At 43.1% G+C, this 17,444-nt stretch overlaps 1 protein-coding gene across 4 annotated transcripts in view; it reads left to right on the top strand.

The window, feature by feature from the left end:
* Nucleotides 1-17,444, top strand: part of RBMS3 (RNA binding motif single stranded interacting protein 3) — a 1,318,368-nt gene that overhangs the window by 639,967 nt on the left and 660,957 nt on the right. For all 4 annotated transcript variants that reach the window (XM_033930140.1, XM_033930137.1, XM_033930138.1 and 1 more), the window contains one exon: nt 13,932-14,023. In XM_033930140.1, coding sequence (XP_033786031.1) covers nt 13,932-14,023 — 92 coding nt within the window. The remainder of the gene's footprint in view (nt 1-13,931; nt 14,024-17,444) is intronic.

The following is a 17,444-nucleotide window of genomic DNA, read 5'->3' as shown; positions in this document are numbered from 1 at the left end:
GTGGGGTACCTTACAGGGCACTGCTGTGAACTTCACAAAAAGGATGCCATAGAAACATCTCACTACAGCTCCCTTATAAGTCATAGTGAGCCCCCCAAAACACCCCCAGAACCTACTAGACCCACCTATCTACCACCCTAATAGCCTTTATGGCTGCAAGAGACACTTATATAGCAGTACAAAAGAGTTTTGGAGATTTTAGGGGGGTGCACATTTTTCACCATGAATGCAGTGATTAGAGTGGCTTATGGGCTAGGTCCTCCTTTCCATGGTTCAATAACCCACCCCCCAAGACCACTTAAGCCACTTCTGTGCAGCTCTACTAGAATTTCCTATGCCAGGCTGCCAGGTGCTGATGTTCTGGAGGCAGATATGTAAAGTTGTTATTACGATTTTTATGGTGGTAGGGGGGGGGGTTGTCAGTGATCACTGGGGCAGTGTGTGGGGTCTGTACTTTGTGTCTGCAGTGTTTATCTGGTCACTTTGGATACCTTCTGTGGACTTAGACCTAGTTTTAGATGGCCTAAGTCACAACGTCCAAGTTCTATCTAGGCAGTGTTGTAAAACTTTTGTTTATACATGCAGTATGACTAAGTTTAGGACTAAGCTCACCGATCGTGTCCTGACCAGTTTGCGAGCCGTTTCTGACCCCGACCCGATTCACTAACCTTCTGTCCAATCTGATCCGCACCCAATCCAATCCGTACATGCAAATGAGGGGAAATGGCATGCATAAGTAGTAAGGCAGCGATTCACTAAACAGAAGATGGAACACCAATTGGGCTTGCCGATCCAAAATTAAGCGACTGCTGAGGAGAGATGTCAGATTCCAGTCAGTTGCTCGCGTCCTTGCCGACTGTCCTGCTCTTTGCTGCCCTTAAATCCCAGTATCAAAAAGTAAAACCATCAAAATAAAGCATCTCCTTTGTGCAAAAAGTGCCCTGCTCTCTGCCGCCCTTCTCTCTGCGAGCCTGTGGTTTTAACCCACAGGTTTAAAGCAGGGCTGCACTATTATGACGTGTTATGTTATGGTCCCCTGCAAAGCGTGCTCTGTTCCACTGAAATGATTCTCATGGGGCCAGCAAGTGCAGCCTCAAGCTTGTGCGGAGAGCAGGCGCATGTGCGGATCACATCTACAGGAAAAGAGGATGGTCTGTGCATGCTTCTGGATTGCTCTGCAGTGATCCATGGGGCGTGTGTCCGATCACTTCATTTGCATGAGGACGCTGTAGTGAATCGGTCTCCCGGCAAGACTCGGCCACGGATTGTCCACAGATCACCCAGATCGGTGAGTTTTAGTGAATCTTGGCCTTAATTCTGCGTATTTTAACAGTCTATGCTTTGCTCACTGGACCAGGGGTGCGGTTACCAAAAGAAGGGAAAGGATTATAAAGATGTAGCACCAATTTTTAAAGTAGTAGCTCAAGACAAATCACAATCAAGTACACTAGCTATTTCTCTTTTACTAAAATGCATTAAGATAAACGTTTGGGAGGAGGTGGGAGTGTGTTTAAGTAAAAACTTTCCTGCTCTTTGAGCCCTTTTTAACTCTGCCCTAAAATAGAGCTTTTTTTTTTTTTTTCTTTTTGCAGCTCCCACGTTAATTTTTCCAGCAGCATGCAAGACCTGCAAAAATATTAACATGAGAACATCAAGTCTGCATTCTCCACTTAGGGGTTCTTTTACTGAGGCACGCTAACTGATTTAGCGCTCGCTAAATGCTAAGGTGCCCATAGAACATAATGGGCGCCTTAACATTTAGCGTGTGCTAAATTGATTATTGCACACTAAATCAGTTAGTGTGTGCTAAATCAATTAGCACACCTTAGTAAAAGGACCCCTTAGTGCAGTGGCGTACCTAGGGTATGTGGCACCCGGGGCCCATCATTTTTTGACACCCCCCCCCCCCCATGTAAAAAATTTTTTTTTTTTTTTTTTTTTGCAAAAACCATGAAATGGAATAAATGGTCAGAATAGAAACAGGCAGTGAAAATTTTCTTTTATTGAACCTCATATATGTAACCATTATTCCAAACATAACATAACATAAATTATGTCTAAATTGTCATGACATTAGAAGTACATATGGAGTAGTTGCAGGTGATGCTTGGGACAATTCTGATTGTGTTAGTTCGGTTTTATGTGTTTTTTGAATAGAAGGGTTTTTATTTCTTTTTGAAGGTTTTGCAGTCTGTGGTTGATATCAATTGGTTGTAGAGTTGGGGGTCGAGTGTTGCAGCTCGAATGGCTAGGAGGTTGTCGAACAGTTTTTTTCTTTTGACGTTTTTGGTTGGAGGGTGTGTGAATGGTGCACAAGTTCTCCTATGTCTGTTTGAAGTGGATTGAATTATTTAGCTGAAGAAATTAGTTACCCCCCATTCCACACACATTAATTCTCTTCCATTTTTGTTCCCATTATAAAAAACACTGATAAGTTCCCAGAAAAAAAATACATTAAAATAAGAAGTGAAAACAAAGGCCCCTACAGATGAGAACATAACATAAGAATAGCCTAACTGGGTCAGACCAATGGTCCATCATGCCCAGTAGCCCATTCTCATGGTAGCCAATCCAGGACACTAATACCTGGTCAAAACCCAAAGAGTAGCAACATTCCATGCTACCGATCCAGGGCAAGCAGACACTTCCCCCATGTCTTAATAACAGATTATGGACTTTTCCTCCAGGAATTTGTCCAAATCTTTCTTAAAACCAGCTACACTATCTGCTTTTACCATAACTTCTGGCCACTTCATTTTTAAGTTTAGATCTTTCCTTTCAAACAGAGACCTTGCTATATGTCAAATACAGCACAAGGTAACTTCACATGGACTTAGCTGTGCAGGAAATGTGAATCTCCTCATACACCCACCATATAGTGCAAAAATGTGCAAAGGTCTGTTTTTTTCTTTCGATCACTACATAGCCTAATGCCACACAAGCAGCGCTGTTACAAACATATTCTGTAGGTCAATGCTAAGGATAACAAAGTTTCCTTCCTTGGACCAGAAGGAGATAAACCACTGGAAGAGATCCCAAAACAACACCCAAAGACCCACTCAGTGTGTGAATCAGTTGAGTGGAGTGGACTAACTGGGGGGTGGAAATGGGCCCGGAGTTTGCTCAGCAGAATTTCCCAGACCACCTCTTCCTCTCAACACATTGACACGCTGCCACCATCACCACTAGGAACACCTCACTGGGTAGGCCAGCTATGCTATAAACTTTATAAAACACATTATTATATTTTCTTATAAAGCACATATTTTAACTGACCTCTCTGACATCCTCAGCCTTTCCATTCACAAAAATAGAAGGAAGAAAAGTTCCCATTTCCTGCTGTCTCATGTCCCCGGCCTATACAATATTTTTTTTCTGCAGACCCTTCAAAAGTCTGACCAAATCCTCGTTTCACTTGCATTATAAAGTACTGAGGATGCCATCTCTCCCCAATCCCAGGTCCTAAAGTCTAAGACAGTAGCGCAAACTAATGCTGCCAGATACAGGAAAAAAAAATTTTGATTCGATTCAGCCCTATTGAATTGGTTTTTCAATTCGATTTTCCTGCCCAGTTGGGTGATTTTTTTCAAAACTCCTGGTGGGTTTTATAGCTTTTTCACCCCCTTTGGCTTCTCCTAACCACACTGGCGCTGTGGTGTAAATAAAATAAAGAAACAAAAAGGACTTTTCCTCTTTCTGTTAAATCCTAGCTCACGTTTGCAGTCCAACACCAGCTCTGGCAGGATACACATTTCAAAGCTGACATGTTATAATCACAAAACAGAAAATAAAATTAATTTTTCTACCTTTTGTTGTCTGGTTATATTTCAAATCTTGTTGGTCCAAGGCTCTGGTTTTCTTCTGATAACTTGCTTGCCAGGGTCTCCTTCTTTCTGCATGCTAACCATCCATCTGCCAACTCTGTCCTCCCTTTCCATTTCCCTTCCCTTCCCAGGAAGTCTGGTATCTTTCCTTTTTTTCATCTCCCTCCACAGATCCACCTTTTCTTAAATACCCTTTCATCCGGCATCTCTCCCTCCTTCCCCACCATCCCAGAGTCCACCATCTCTCCGTTTCTTTTCCTAATTACCCTCCTATCCAGTATCTCTATCCCTCCTCCACACCATCCCTTGTGTCCAATTTCTCTCCCTTTCTGTTCCTTCCCTCCCTAAATCCCATGGTCCATCATCTCTCTCCCTCTCCTCTATTTTCAGACCCATTATTTCTTCCCCCCCCCAAAGTTTGGCATATGCATGTCTCTTTGAACACCCCCTTCCCTCCGTGTACTTCTAAATCATGGTCCCCCCCCCAAAGGCCTGTCCCCCCCTTAAAGGTCTGCCTGTCCCACCTTGAAGGCCTGCACCCCCCTTGAAGGCCTGTCCCTTCCCCTTGTAGGCCTGTCCCCCCCTTGAAGGCCTGCCTGCCTGTCCCCCCCTTGAAGGTCTGCACCCCCCGAAGGCCTGCACCCCCCCGAAGGCCTGTCCCCCACTTGAAGGCCTGTCCCCCCTTGAAGGCCTGCCTGCCTGCCTTTCCCCCCTTGAAGGCCTGTCCCACCTTGAAGGCCTGCACCCCCTTGTAGGCCTGTCCCCCCCCCCCTTGTAGGCCTGTCCCCCCCTTGAAGGCCTGCCTGCCTTTCCCCCCTTGAAGGCCTGTTCCCCCCCCTTGAAGGTCTGCACCCCCCCAAAGGCCTACACCCCCCCCGAAGGCCTGCACCCCCCTGAAGGCCTGCCTGCCCCCCTTGAAGGTCTGCACCCCCCCCCGAAGGCCTGTCCCCCCTTGAAGGCCTGCCTGCCTGCCTGTCACCCCTTCCCCCTTGAAAGCCTGCCTGCCTGCCCGTCCGCCCCACCCTGAAGGCCTGATGCCCCGACCCACCCCGAAGGACCGCTCGCCCCCCTGGCCTCCCCGCACCACCTATGAAGCAGCCGCAGCAGGATCGCGAAGTCAGCGTCAGCGATCCCTGCGCTGCTTCCTGCGCCACGGTCCCGCCCCTCCTCTGACATCAGAGGAGGGGCGGGATCGCGGCGCAGGAAGCAGCGCAGGGATGCTGACGCTGACTTCGCGATCCTGCTGCGGGCTGCTTCACAGGTGGTGCAGGAAGGTCAGTGGGGCGAGCGGTCCTTCGGGGGTGGCGGGGGACTGAACGGCAAGGCCGGGAACACCCCCTTAGGGCTGGTACCCGGGGCGGCCCGCCCCCCCCCCGCCCCCCCCTAGGTACGCCACTGCCTTAGTGTGTGCTAATTTGAGAACACTAAGCTTATTTAACGTGCCAAAGCCCATTCCCTGCCAAAGATGCACCCCCTCCTGAAAAAATAACCAAAAAATTAACTACCATGCCCACTAAGACCATTTTTCTGCAGCCATAAAAATGCCTTTCTTCTATTTTCTATGGCCATGTGCTAATGTATGTTGGGCCTCTAATACAGATATGTATTGTCCAGTATGAGCAGTATTATATACTATTTTCATGTGCTAATGTTGCCATTAGCACATGGTCATTTTTTTTAATTGCCACAAAAAAGATTCACATGATATATGTGCATTAACCAGCTAATGCACCCTTAAAAAATTTGCAAACATTTTTTGCACTTGTAAATTTCACCAGTGTGTGCGCCAGCTTCTGAAGACGCCAAGGAAAATTGCTTTTACACTAATCACTAAGCCGCAATACAGTCCTCTAGCAAGTCTCAGTTGTGTATTTGTCCCCTGAAGAAGACAATCCAGTTTGCCCAAACTGGGATCTTAATTGGCACTTTTTAAATCAATAAACAATACCATTAGTTGATGTGCACAAAATTATCATATAGCCATCAATAAAAAAATGGAAAGGAAGCAGCAGAAGTCAGAGAGAAAGAAATGTTGAACTGGTGGAGGGAAAGGAAGAAGAAATATTGGATTGGTGAGGGAGATCAGAAAGGAGGAAGGGAGGGGAGCTGTTGGACTGCAGGGGGCAGAAAAGAGGAGGGAAGAAAGAAATGTTACACTGGGAGGGAAGAGAGATGACTCAAGGAAAGGAGAGACGTCATATCCGAAAGAAGGGTGATGGAAGGAGGGAGAGAGAGGTGACAGACCACTGGAACGGGGAGGGGAGAGAGATGCCAGACCAAGGAATTGGAAGGAAAGGAGGGGGTTGAGAGATATGCCAGACTGCAGGAAGGCAAGGAGAGATATACCAGACTGTAAGGAAGGGGGGAAGGAAGATGTTGGACTAGGGGAAGAGGAAGGAAAGGAGAGAGAGATGCAAGACCATGGGAGAGGAGAGAGATGCCATGCTATGGGAAGGAGAGGAAAAAGATGCCAGACCACAGGAAGGGGGAAGACAGATGTCAGACCGCAGGAGAGGTAGAGAGAGAGAGAGGGAGGAGATGGTGCACAGGAATGGGTGTGGAAGGAAAGAGAGATAGAAGAAATGGTTCTTATGGCTAGATGGGAAAAAGTCAGAAGAAAGGAGGAGGAGATGGTATATATGGATATATGGGGAAGGGAAGACATGGAAAAGTAGATAGATTTTGAGAAGAAAGCAGAAAAATGGAAGAAAGTTGAATGTTAAAAGTTAATGGCAAAAAAATATGTAGTTTTTTTAACTACAAAATAGAGAGATAACTTTCTTTGTAATATGTGACAATAATTACTATATACTCATATAATCACAGCTATGATCCAATTAGAAATTTTTCCATTTATAATTGTGCAAAATACATTGTTTAAAATATTTGTGAAGTGCTCAGACCAAGAAACCCATATAATAGTGATGTCACTACAATGAGTTTTACAAGGGGACCATCATCGCCTTCACAAGTCCCCTGCCCTCCCTATATATTAAAGCTTATCTAAAGCCTATCTGGTAAGTACATCCAGCTTGTGGTACTTATCTGAATTGGGGAGGAATTAATGATGTTGACTCTCATTGGTGACTTATTGAAGTAAAAATACAAGTGCTTCAGTAAAATCCTAAAAGTTGTTTCTTATCTGTTTATATTCCCGTCCCTCCGACCCGGATTTCGTCTCTTCGTCAGGGAGGGACACAAGTGAAGGCTTGCTGAATACAGGAACAGTCAAAGTGGACGGGCCGTCCACTTTGACTGTTCCTGTATTCAGCGAGCCTTCACTTGTGTCCCTCCCTGACGAAGAGACGAAATCCGGGTCGGAGGGACGGGAATATAAACAGATAAGAAACAACTTTTAGGATTTTACTGAAGCACTTGTATTTTTACTTCAATAAGTCACCAATGAGAGTCAACATCATTAATTCCTCCCCAATTCAGATAAGTACCACAAGCTGGATGTACTTACCAGATAGGCTTTAGATAAGCTTTAATATATAGGGAGGGCAGGGGACTTGTGAAGGCGATGATGGTCCCCTTGTAAACCTCATTGTAGTGACATCACTATTATATGGGTTTCTTGGTCTGAGCACTTCACAAAAATTTTAAACAATGTATTTTGCACAATTATAAATGGAAAAATTTCTAATTGGATCATAGCTGTGATTATATGAGTATAAAAAAATATGTAGAACAGAAAGTGAAGAAGGAGAGAAAAAAAGAGCAAATTGATAAAAAAGGCCCTGGAAACAAAGTTAAGAGCACAGACAGAAGTAAGTGAAACCAGAGACTAGGAAAATATTATTAGAAAAATAAAATCACCAGTCAACAAAGGTAGGGAAAATGATTTTATTTTCAATTTAGTGACAAATGTATCAGTTTTGACAATTTATACCTGCAGTCTATATTTTGCACTGTTCAGGAAGAAATTAATTTCTTTCCATTTCTCTGATGCTGTACTGCACGTAGAGTCTGGCATCTTAGGGTTTCATTTATGTATATTAGTACTTTTAGTTTGTGGTCCTGTATTTGCGTAGGGGTTATCTGCATTCTGCATGTGTGAACAAGGCCAGGCGTTCTGGTAAAAATGAATGTTGAGAAGCATACAGAGTAGTTTAATTTGTGGTTACCATTGTTAATAAGATTATATTGTGTGTATATATACTGTATATATATATATATATATATATATATATATATATATATATATATATATATATATATATATATATATAAGTGGACAAATGGCATTACAATTTGTACTTTTATTATGGGGCGTGGTCAGTGGCAGAGCTTGGATGGGGTCTAGGGCAGAACTTTGCCCCCTCAAAACAAAAAAGCGTTACACTGCCAATGCCTTCTACTATTAGCCCATCAAACCTTTCAAACTGGTGTTTTTTGATATGTTGCAGACATCCATATATCCTACATCTCGTTTGATCCCTCCTGATCCCCGAGCTTCTCTCAGAACAAACGGCTGCTTGATCTGGCACCCTCAATAGTTTGATTAGAGGGCACATGACATTCCTTTTTCTACTCTTTTGATCCTTTTTTTAATGGAATATGTTTCTTGATGACCTTGGAGTGGAATTTTTGTATCAGAAATTTAAAGCAAACCCCCCAAATCTTTGACTTGTTATTCAAAATCTTTTTTTCAGAAAATTGCCGCCGACATCCCGATACCTGGTACTGGCTGTGGATTTTCAGCTGTAGCATTTGACTAGTGCCAGGGTGGTGCACAGGCAGGGTGAAGGTGGAACAGCCAGTTATTTTGGCAGAGGCAAATTTCAGACCACTATCCAGATAACTACCCAGATAAAGGGCTAGATTCACAAAGCGTACCGATCGGTTTGCGACCCCTTTACTATCAAATTTTCATCTGGCCTGATTCACTTACCTCTCCTGCGATCCGCTTCGAATCTGTGCATGCAACTGAGGTGAAATGCATGCAAATTGGACAGCGACCCGATTCACTACAAAAAATTTTGGATCCGACTGGGCTGGCTGCTCAACCCAAGAAGCGACTACTGGAGACCAGTCGAAAACATCTTTTCGACTCTCCAGCTCCATAGAAGCCCTGCCCTGCCCCCCCACTCTCCTAACTTTGAGTCCTTTTATTAAGGTGTGTTAACCGAATTAGTGTGTGCTAAATGGTAAGTTGTCCATAGGATATAATGGATGCCTCAGCATTTAGCATGCGCTAAATTCGTTAGCACATCTTAATAAAAGGACCCCTTTATGTGGTTACCTATCCAGACAGCAGTTTGAATAGAAACATAGAAAATGACAGCAGAAAAGGGCCACGGCCCATCTAGTCTGGCCACACTAATGGCCCACACTAATGGCCCACCCATCCGGTGTCCGGATTGTGGCGACTATCACTGCCCTATCCAGAAACTTTGTGCCACTCAGTATCTAAATAGCAGTACTGAATATCTGTGAATCATTTAAATCCCATGGGCCTGTGTTTAAAACAAACGCTGACCGTGAAGTTTAAATAATAATCCACCGGTGTGTTACTCAGGTTTCCTATATTGTTTAATTTTCTCAAAAACATGTGCAACTTTTAAAGCATTGGTGAAAAAAAAAAATGTTTTTTTCATTCTATGAAAGTTGCGGACTATCAAGTCATACTTTGAACCTATGGCATTTAGATTGCTTGTTCAGTCCTTGGTACTTAGTACCCTGGATTAATGTAATGCTGTTCACATTGCCGGACACCATACAAATATACTTAGACTTCAAAAAGTACAGAACGTCACAGTGTGTCTGATTTTCAATCTGATAAAACAGATCATATTACATCTTACTATAGAAGGCTCCATTGGCTCCCATTTGAAGGCCGTGTGAGATTTAAGCTGGGAACACTTTCCCCCTCTTCTATTAAACTGCGCTAGCAGTTTGTAGCACGGTGAGCCGTGCTGAATGGTCTGCACTGCTCCTGACGCTCATAGAGTTCCTATGAACGTCGGGAGCTGTGCAGGCCATTTAGCGCGGCTCTCTGCGCTAAAAACTTCTAGCGCAGTTTGATAGAAGAGGCCCTTTGTTATAAAGTCTTGCATGGTCAAGCGCCAGAGTACTTATTAGAATTATTTACTTTATTCACACCAAATCGTCCACTAAGCAATACTTTACTTGTCGTTCCCCCTGTTTGAGGTTGTATCTATAAAAAGTTCCAGCAGCGCTTGCTTGCTTTTCAGGCAGCTAGTTGGGACAAAGAGTTACGTATTCGGAAGGTCTTGCTGTTACACACATTTCAGAAAGTTATTAAAATCATTCGTAGTCACAAAATTTTTAGAAAACTAAAATGACTAACGATTATTCTGTAGTTCACTGGAAATGTCCAGTTTTATGTATTTTGTGAACCGCATCGATCCGTGAGGTTTTGCGGTCTATAAATGTGATATAACGTAATGTACATGTTTTGCACTTTTCTTGCCAAGAGAACTCATACTTAGCTCCACTTTTGTTTTAAAATTCTTCCCTCCGTCTATTGACCATCCCTGCTTTGATTTTATTGTTTATGTACACCATTTTGCTGTGTCTTGACAAAAGGTGGCTTGTGAAATCAAACAGGCAAAAAAGAAAACAAACTATGGGTGTATCTGATACACTTTACACGCATTAGAGATCTAGCATTTGCTTATTTGTCTTACATATATTTCTTGTGGATATCCTGAAAACATGACTGACTTTGGGGATCCCAAGACAGGTTTGGGAAGCCCTGATATAAGCAGAAAGAAAACATTAAGGTAGAGACAGTGGCATAGTAAGGGTGGTGGTGTGGACTGCCCCAGGCACTATGTCAGTGGGGGTGCTGGCACCTCTCTGCCACTGCCACTGCCACACCACATCACGCCATACTCATGCCACTGTCTCTACCTTAATGCTATAGCAGCCTGGTTCCCCTCTGAATCACTTCTGGGTCACGGAGGCAGGAAGTGATGTCACAGGAAAATCCAGCGTTGGGGCGAGGAACAAGCTGAAGAAGCCTCTTGTGATTAAGATTTAGAGATACCGGAGGGGGGAGGGATGTAGAAGGAGTGGGGGCGCAGAGAGGATGGCATGTGGGGGAGCCATGCCACGGGCACCTCCTACCCTTACTACACCACTGGGTGGAGATTCTACAACTTGGCACACAATGGGGCACACTGAGCAGCAATTCTATGATAACATTTTGGCAACACCTAAATCGGTACAGAATACGAGCATAAACTCTTTTTGGGGCACCAAAAGTTAAATACAATCACATCAAGTCAGTGGCTGGTATAACAAAGTGCATATAGGTGTGCCAATCAATGTACACAATTGATAGTATTCTAGATTTTTTTTTTCCATTGTTGGTGACATTGCCAATGGTTGGCAACAAAAAAGTCCACAAGGACAAAGGGGATACCCTTATGAAAGTCAACAAGACACAGCACCGTGCCAAATTCATATATCATTTTTGGGATTTATGTGCTCAAGTTCTGATTTGAATAAACTCTGTCCTTACCATCATCATTTGGAAGTCATTGGTTGTATTGCCCATGGCTACCCATGACCTGCCCACATGTGCACTCCCGTGAGGTTGGACACTATCTCCCAGATTCTATATATGTTGCTGAGATTTTCATGTCAAAAGATCCATGTACAAATTAATTAGCTTATGCACCAATTAACTGCAATTAACTGATATTAACAATCAATTATCACAGTTAATTGGCAATAATTGAAACTTGCATGCCTAAACCTCCTAGCAGGCAACTCAAAAGTGGGGCATGGCCAGCAGAGTGACAGGGTTCTTTGTAAAAGTGGCAAATGGGGTTATAGAGCAGCCCAATTTACGCTCTAGGTTATCAGCTGGCATAAATTCCAGCGCCAAACATTTGGCATGGAAATATGCTCTAAATCAGGGGTGTCAAAGTCCCTCCTTGAGGGCCGCAATCCAGTCGGGTTTTCAGGATTCCCCCAATGAATATGCATGAAATCTGTTTGCATGCACTGCTTTCATTGTATACTAATAGATCTCATGCAGATTCATTGGGGAAATCCTGAAAACCTAACTGGACTGCGGCCCTCGAGGAGGGACTTTGACACCCCTGCTCCTAATGCTATGCTTTAAATGTCACTCAACGTGAAGTACCTCTGCGTCATGTTTTTCCAGAGCTGAAATCTTTTCATCTTTCACAGGATGTCCCTCATAGGCACTCAAACTGTACCTTACAGCAGTGGTCCTCAACCCTGTCCTGGAGAACCACCAAGTCAATCGGGTTTTCAGGCTAGCCCTAATGAATATGCATGAGAGAGATTTGCATGTAATGGAAGTGACAGGCATGCAAATCTCCTCCATGCATATTCATTAGGGCTAGCCTGAAAACCCGATTGGCCTGATGGTCCTCCAGGACAGGGTTGGGGACCATTGCCTTACAGATTAGCCCCTAGTGCAGGGGTGGGCAACTCCTATCCTCGAGAGCCGGAACCCACTCGGATTTTCAGGATTTCCCCAATGAATATGCATGAGATCTATTTGCATGCACTGCTTTCAATGCATATTCATTGGGGAAATCCTGAAAACCCGATTGGATTCCAGCCCTCAGGGACTGGAGTTGCCCACCCCTGCACTAGTGCATATACACATGTGTCACTGATGATTATTGATGTCAATGACGTGCAAGTGGTGCACACCTCCAGGCACCTGTTTATAGAATTGCCCCATAAATCATTAAGAGTCTGATTCTGGAAACAGTGCCTTCTGTGGACGAATTGCTTTTTTTTTTTTTTTTATAACATAGACGTCTTAAATGTAGGCCAGCATTTTAAAGGCTTACATTTAAGGTGCCAATCTCGCACCTACAGAAGGTGGGGAGTGTGTGGTGCAGTTGTTAGAGCTACAGCCTCAGCACCCTGAGGTTGCGGGTTCAAATCCCATGTTGCTTCTTGTGACCCTGGGCAATTCACTTAATCCCCACATTGCCCCAGGTACATTAGGTAGAGTGTGAGCCCACCAGGACAGATAGGGAAAATGCTTGAGTACCTGAATGTGAACCACTTAGGCTATAAGTGATATGTAAATCCTAAAATAAATAAAATTATAGAGGCACATAGGGATGCCTACAGACTCCTAAGGCCACTTCTGACACAAACCACACATAAGAACATAAGAAGTTGCCTCCGCTGAGGCAGACCAGAGGTCCATCTCACCCAGCGGTCCGCTCTCGCGGCGGCCCATCAGGCTCACTGCCTGAACAGTGGTCTCTGACTAATTTTATAAATTACCTCTAATCCTATCCCTCTAACCTTACCTCTACTCTTATCTGTACCCCTCAATCCCTTTGTCCTCCAGGTACCTGTCCAGACCCTCCTTGAAGCCCTGTAGCGTGCTTCTGCCTATCACATCCTCCGGTAGCGCATTCCATGTATCCACCACCCTCTGGGTGAAAAAGAACTTCCTGGCATTTGTTCTAAACCTTTCCCCTCTCAATTTCTCTGAGTGCCCCCTTGTACTTGTGGTTCCCCATAATTTGAAAAATCTGTCCCTGTCCACTTTTTCCAAGAAGGGCATAGAAAAAGTGGACAGGGACAGATTTTTCAAATTATGGGGAACCACAAGTACAAGGGGGCACTCAGAGAAATTGAGAGGGGAAAGGTTTAGAACATAAGCCAGGAAGTTCTTTTTCACCCAGAGGGTGGTGGATACATGGAATGCGCTACCGGAGGATGTGATAGGCAGAAGCACGCTACAGGGCTTCAAGGAGGGTCTGGACAGGTACCTGGAGGACAAAGGGATTGAGGGGTACAGATAATCCCTTTGTCCTCCAGGTACCTGTCCAGACCTGGAGGACAGGTCTGGACAGGTACCCATGTCAGCCTTAGGCATCCCTATGCACCAAAGAATGGTGCCTGCATTTTTTTTTTTGTTTTTTAATGTAACCCGATTGGTTCATTAGATGTTGGTAGGATGCCTACTGCCGCCTAACTTTGAGACACCGTTTGGAGAATTTGGCCCAAAGTGCTTTGAAAATGAACCCTTAGATGCCATATGTTTTTCTAGCTGAAGAGTTAAGAAAGAATGATATGAATTGATAAAACTGCTCTGAATTTAATGTGTGAACCTTGTGTGTTTTTCAGGATATGGTTTTGTAGATTTTGACAGTCCAGCAGCTGCTCAGAAAGCGGTAGCATCTCTTAAAGCAAATGGAGTGCAAGCCCAGATGGCAAAGGTAGGAATAACTCCTCTGGTTTCTGCTTTCCGTCTGTCCTTACACATTTACTTTTATTGTAACATTCAAAGAAGCTCTGAAATCATCAACATACTTGCTGTATTTTATTTTAGAACTGATTTGAAGAAGCTGATATAATTGTATTTGATGCTGTGGATAGGCATACTAGATAGACAATTTGGCTTTTATCTGCTGTCGTGGTTCTATATTTCTGTGTAATATTTTAACTTGTGGATGTATAATTTTGGCGTTGAACACTAGCAGGATTTTCTGTTAATAGATTTGAAGGTAGTGTCCAATAGAGGAACCTGCCATTCTATTGTTTCTGGATTAGAAGATCCTGTTTGGACAGTCTGAGCTGCTTCACATGATTGCTTTAAAAAAAAAAATATTATTTGAGTTTTTTCTTATTAAACTTTCCTTGCAGCACAGATATGAATAGGTTTGATTTCATAAAAAAGCCAACAGCTTTTTTTTTTTACGCTTTCCTAAGGCATTTTGCAAGGATCATCATTAGTGAATTTGGATTTCAGATTTCATTACTCAGACCTTTTCCAAAGCAGTGTATTTCAAGATGTAGAAATTTGATGTATTTTTCTGTGCTGCAATTTGTGTAGAGGTCCTTTTACTAAGCTGTGTTAAACGTTAACATGGACATAACAGCAAAAATAGCCTAATGCAGGATGTGGTAAAGTGTTCTGTGTTAGTTTTGGTATGGGTGTGTAAGTTTGGGTGTGGGGGGATGGTTGAAATTTTTTGAGGGGGCATGTCAGGAGCAAAGAGTGGACATCTTAAAATGGTAACTTAGGCATGCCGAGAGAACCTAGTGCAAAGAAACAACATCCTTCAGCTCTTCAGTCCTGTTGAATTCTCCAGAATGAGTATAATTTCAAATTGCAACAAGCAAAAAAGCAATGTTACTCCAATCTCATTGTTCACTCCAATAATCCACCTAGACATTTTTCTTGCTCATTTCTCAACTTATGATCAAACCAACTAGATCAGATACCATTGCTCCAACTGCTGATTCCCTAGCTACTTATTTCTTTGATAAGATTGCCAAACTTAGATAACCTTTTTCTACTAACCCCCTTATCTATTGAGTTCTCCTTCATTATTACCTTTCTCCCAATGATCCACTTTTCCCCTCATTAATCCAATTGTCTGAGGCTGTTTCAGCAATGCGGCTCACAACATGTTGACTAGACACCTATTTGTCCATGGTCTTCTTCTATTGGCTCTTAATTTGATCACTACTAGCTTTTCTGAAGGCATAGTCCCTCTCCTATGGAAGAAAGCCATCATCTGTCCAATACCTAAACAGACCTCATGTGATCTTTCTCAACCCATGGACTATAGGCCCATTTATAATTTATGTTTTCTTTCTAAGTTGACCGAAAGTCTAGTCTTCGACCAATTGACCTCATTTATTGATCAAACATGTGTGCTTAACCCCAGACAATCTGAATTTTAAAAAACTCATAATACAGAGACCATCGTTGCAACCCTGCTGAGTAAAGTGCATTCAATTATTGAGACAGATAAAGCAGTTCTAATATCATTTGATGTATCGATGGCCTTTGATCTTGTGGATCATTCCCTTTTGTTATCTCACTTAGCTGACATTGTTTTATCAGGGAAAGTTTTTTTTCTTGGTTCTACTCCTTCTTGGCTGACCATTATTTTCCTGCCAAAATGAAGATGTCTACTTCAATAGCCCATTCACTGGTAGGTTCAGGCACAGGATGCGCACTGCCTGTGGATTTGTGCACTGAATCAGTGAGGAAGAGGGAGCTGGCTCAAAGATAATGCCACATCGATCGCACTGTGGACCAGTGGTTGAAGAACACTGTTTTGGGCCTGATGCACATGCTGGCCCTGTGGACCGGCAGGAAATTTCTGTGGATCGGCACTGGTTCACGGACCAGTGTTTGAAGAACAGTGGTCTAAGATAATTAAAAGATTTTTTTTTTTCCTTTGCCTATGTCAATCAAATAGACAAAGGTGCAGAATAAAGGTTTATTTTTACCTAATTAGACTTTAAAAAGAACGTAATTTGCAAGAAATAATCTAATATTCTACAATTCATGGTAGTAAGTAGAAAGATATATTCTTAGGATATTATTAGTCACTTGGACAGTGTTTAAAACCTCTCATCAATGTCTTTTTAAACATTGCCTGCAACACTTAATTCTTTCACAGATATTCAGTATTGCTATATATACCACCTCTCTCTATCTATCTTCTCTCTCTTTCTCTATTTTCTCTCGCTATGTCTCTCTTTCCATGTACATCTATCTATGACTGCAGAGCTATAAATATGACACAATTATTCAGCCAACATCTATATGGCTAAGTGGTTTGATTTAGGATACCTTTATTGTTGCCCAAATTAATCTGCTTAGCTATACAGAAAGTGATTGAATATCACAGGCTACGGGGAAAATTCTATATATTATGTCAGACATTAGGTGCTACTTCTGCATTGAATTTTCAGTGTAAAGAAAGGGTTCTAATGTACACAAGTGTCGCAACAAGGCAGAAATGGCAGTTCCACATAAGAATAGCACTTAAGTGGTCTGTGGGGATGTGGCCATGGGAGGGACATGGGCGGGCCAGAGGCATTCCCTTAAAATGCATACAGTGTTATAGAATGTAGGGGATCGATGCCCAACTTGTGTGCTGAGATTTACTCCTGGTTTCACTTGGTGTAACTCCTCGCCCCAAAGTTAAGCGTGAATTCCGGTGCTATGCACTATTCTATAAAGGGTTGCCAATCTCAGAACGCCTGTTATAGAATACCAGTTTCGGTGAAAGCCTTTCTCAGGGGACTAGTGAGATACTACTACTGGGATCCTACTTGGGACCACTACTGTTGAACAAGTTTATCCTTATTGGATTTGATTATGGACTAATAAATGTAGCTTCTTTGGTTGGTTTTAGACCTCGCTTGCCTCTTTTTGTGGTTGTTTTGCTATTGGGACCAAGGCTTGTTTGTGTTTGTCTTTTTGTGTCCAGAATTGGACACAATATTCTAAATGAAGTCTCACCAGAGTCTTATACAGGGGCATCAATACCTCCTTTTCCCTACTGGCCATACCTCTCTCTATGCAGCCTAGCATCCTTTTAGCTTTCGCAGTCACCTTTTCAATCCGTTTGGCTAACTTAAGATCGTCACATACAATCACACCCAAGTGCTACTCCTCTTTCATGTACAAAAGTTCTCTACCCCCTAAAATGTACCGTTCTTTGGGTTTTTGCAGCCCAAATGCATGATCTTGCATTTCTTTGCATTAAATCTTAACTGCCAAATTTCAAACCATTCTTCAAGCTTCACTTCAAGTAGGAGCCCTGACTCCTATAACTCCCACTTCTCAGACTGAAGGAAACATTAAAGCATGACAAATAATAGCAGAGAAAA

This window comes from Geotrypetes seraphini, chromosome 2 (assembly GCF_902459505.1).
Source record: "Geotrypetes seraphini chromosome 2, aGeoSer1.1, whole genome shotgun sequence".
In the NCBI taxonomy this organism is placed as follows: Eukaryota; Metazoa; Chordata; class Amphibia; order Gymnophiona; family Dermophiidae; genus Geotrypetes; species Geotrypetes seraphini.
Note: the sequence above shows the minus strand (reverse complement) of the source record. Positions and strands in the feature narration are given on the sequence as shown.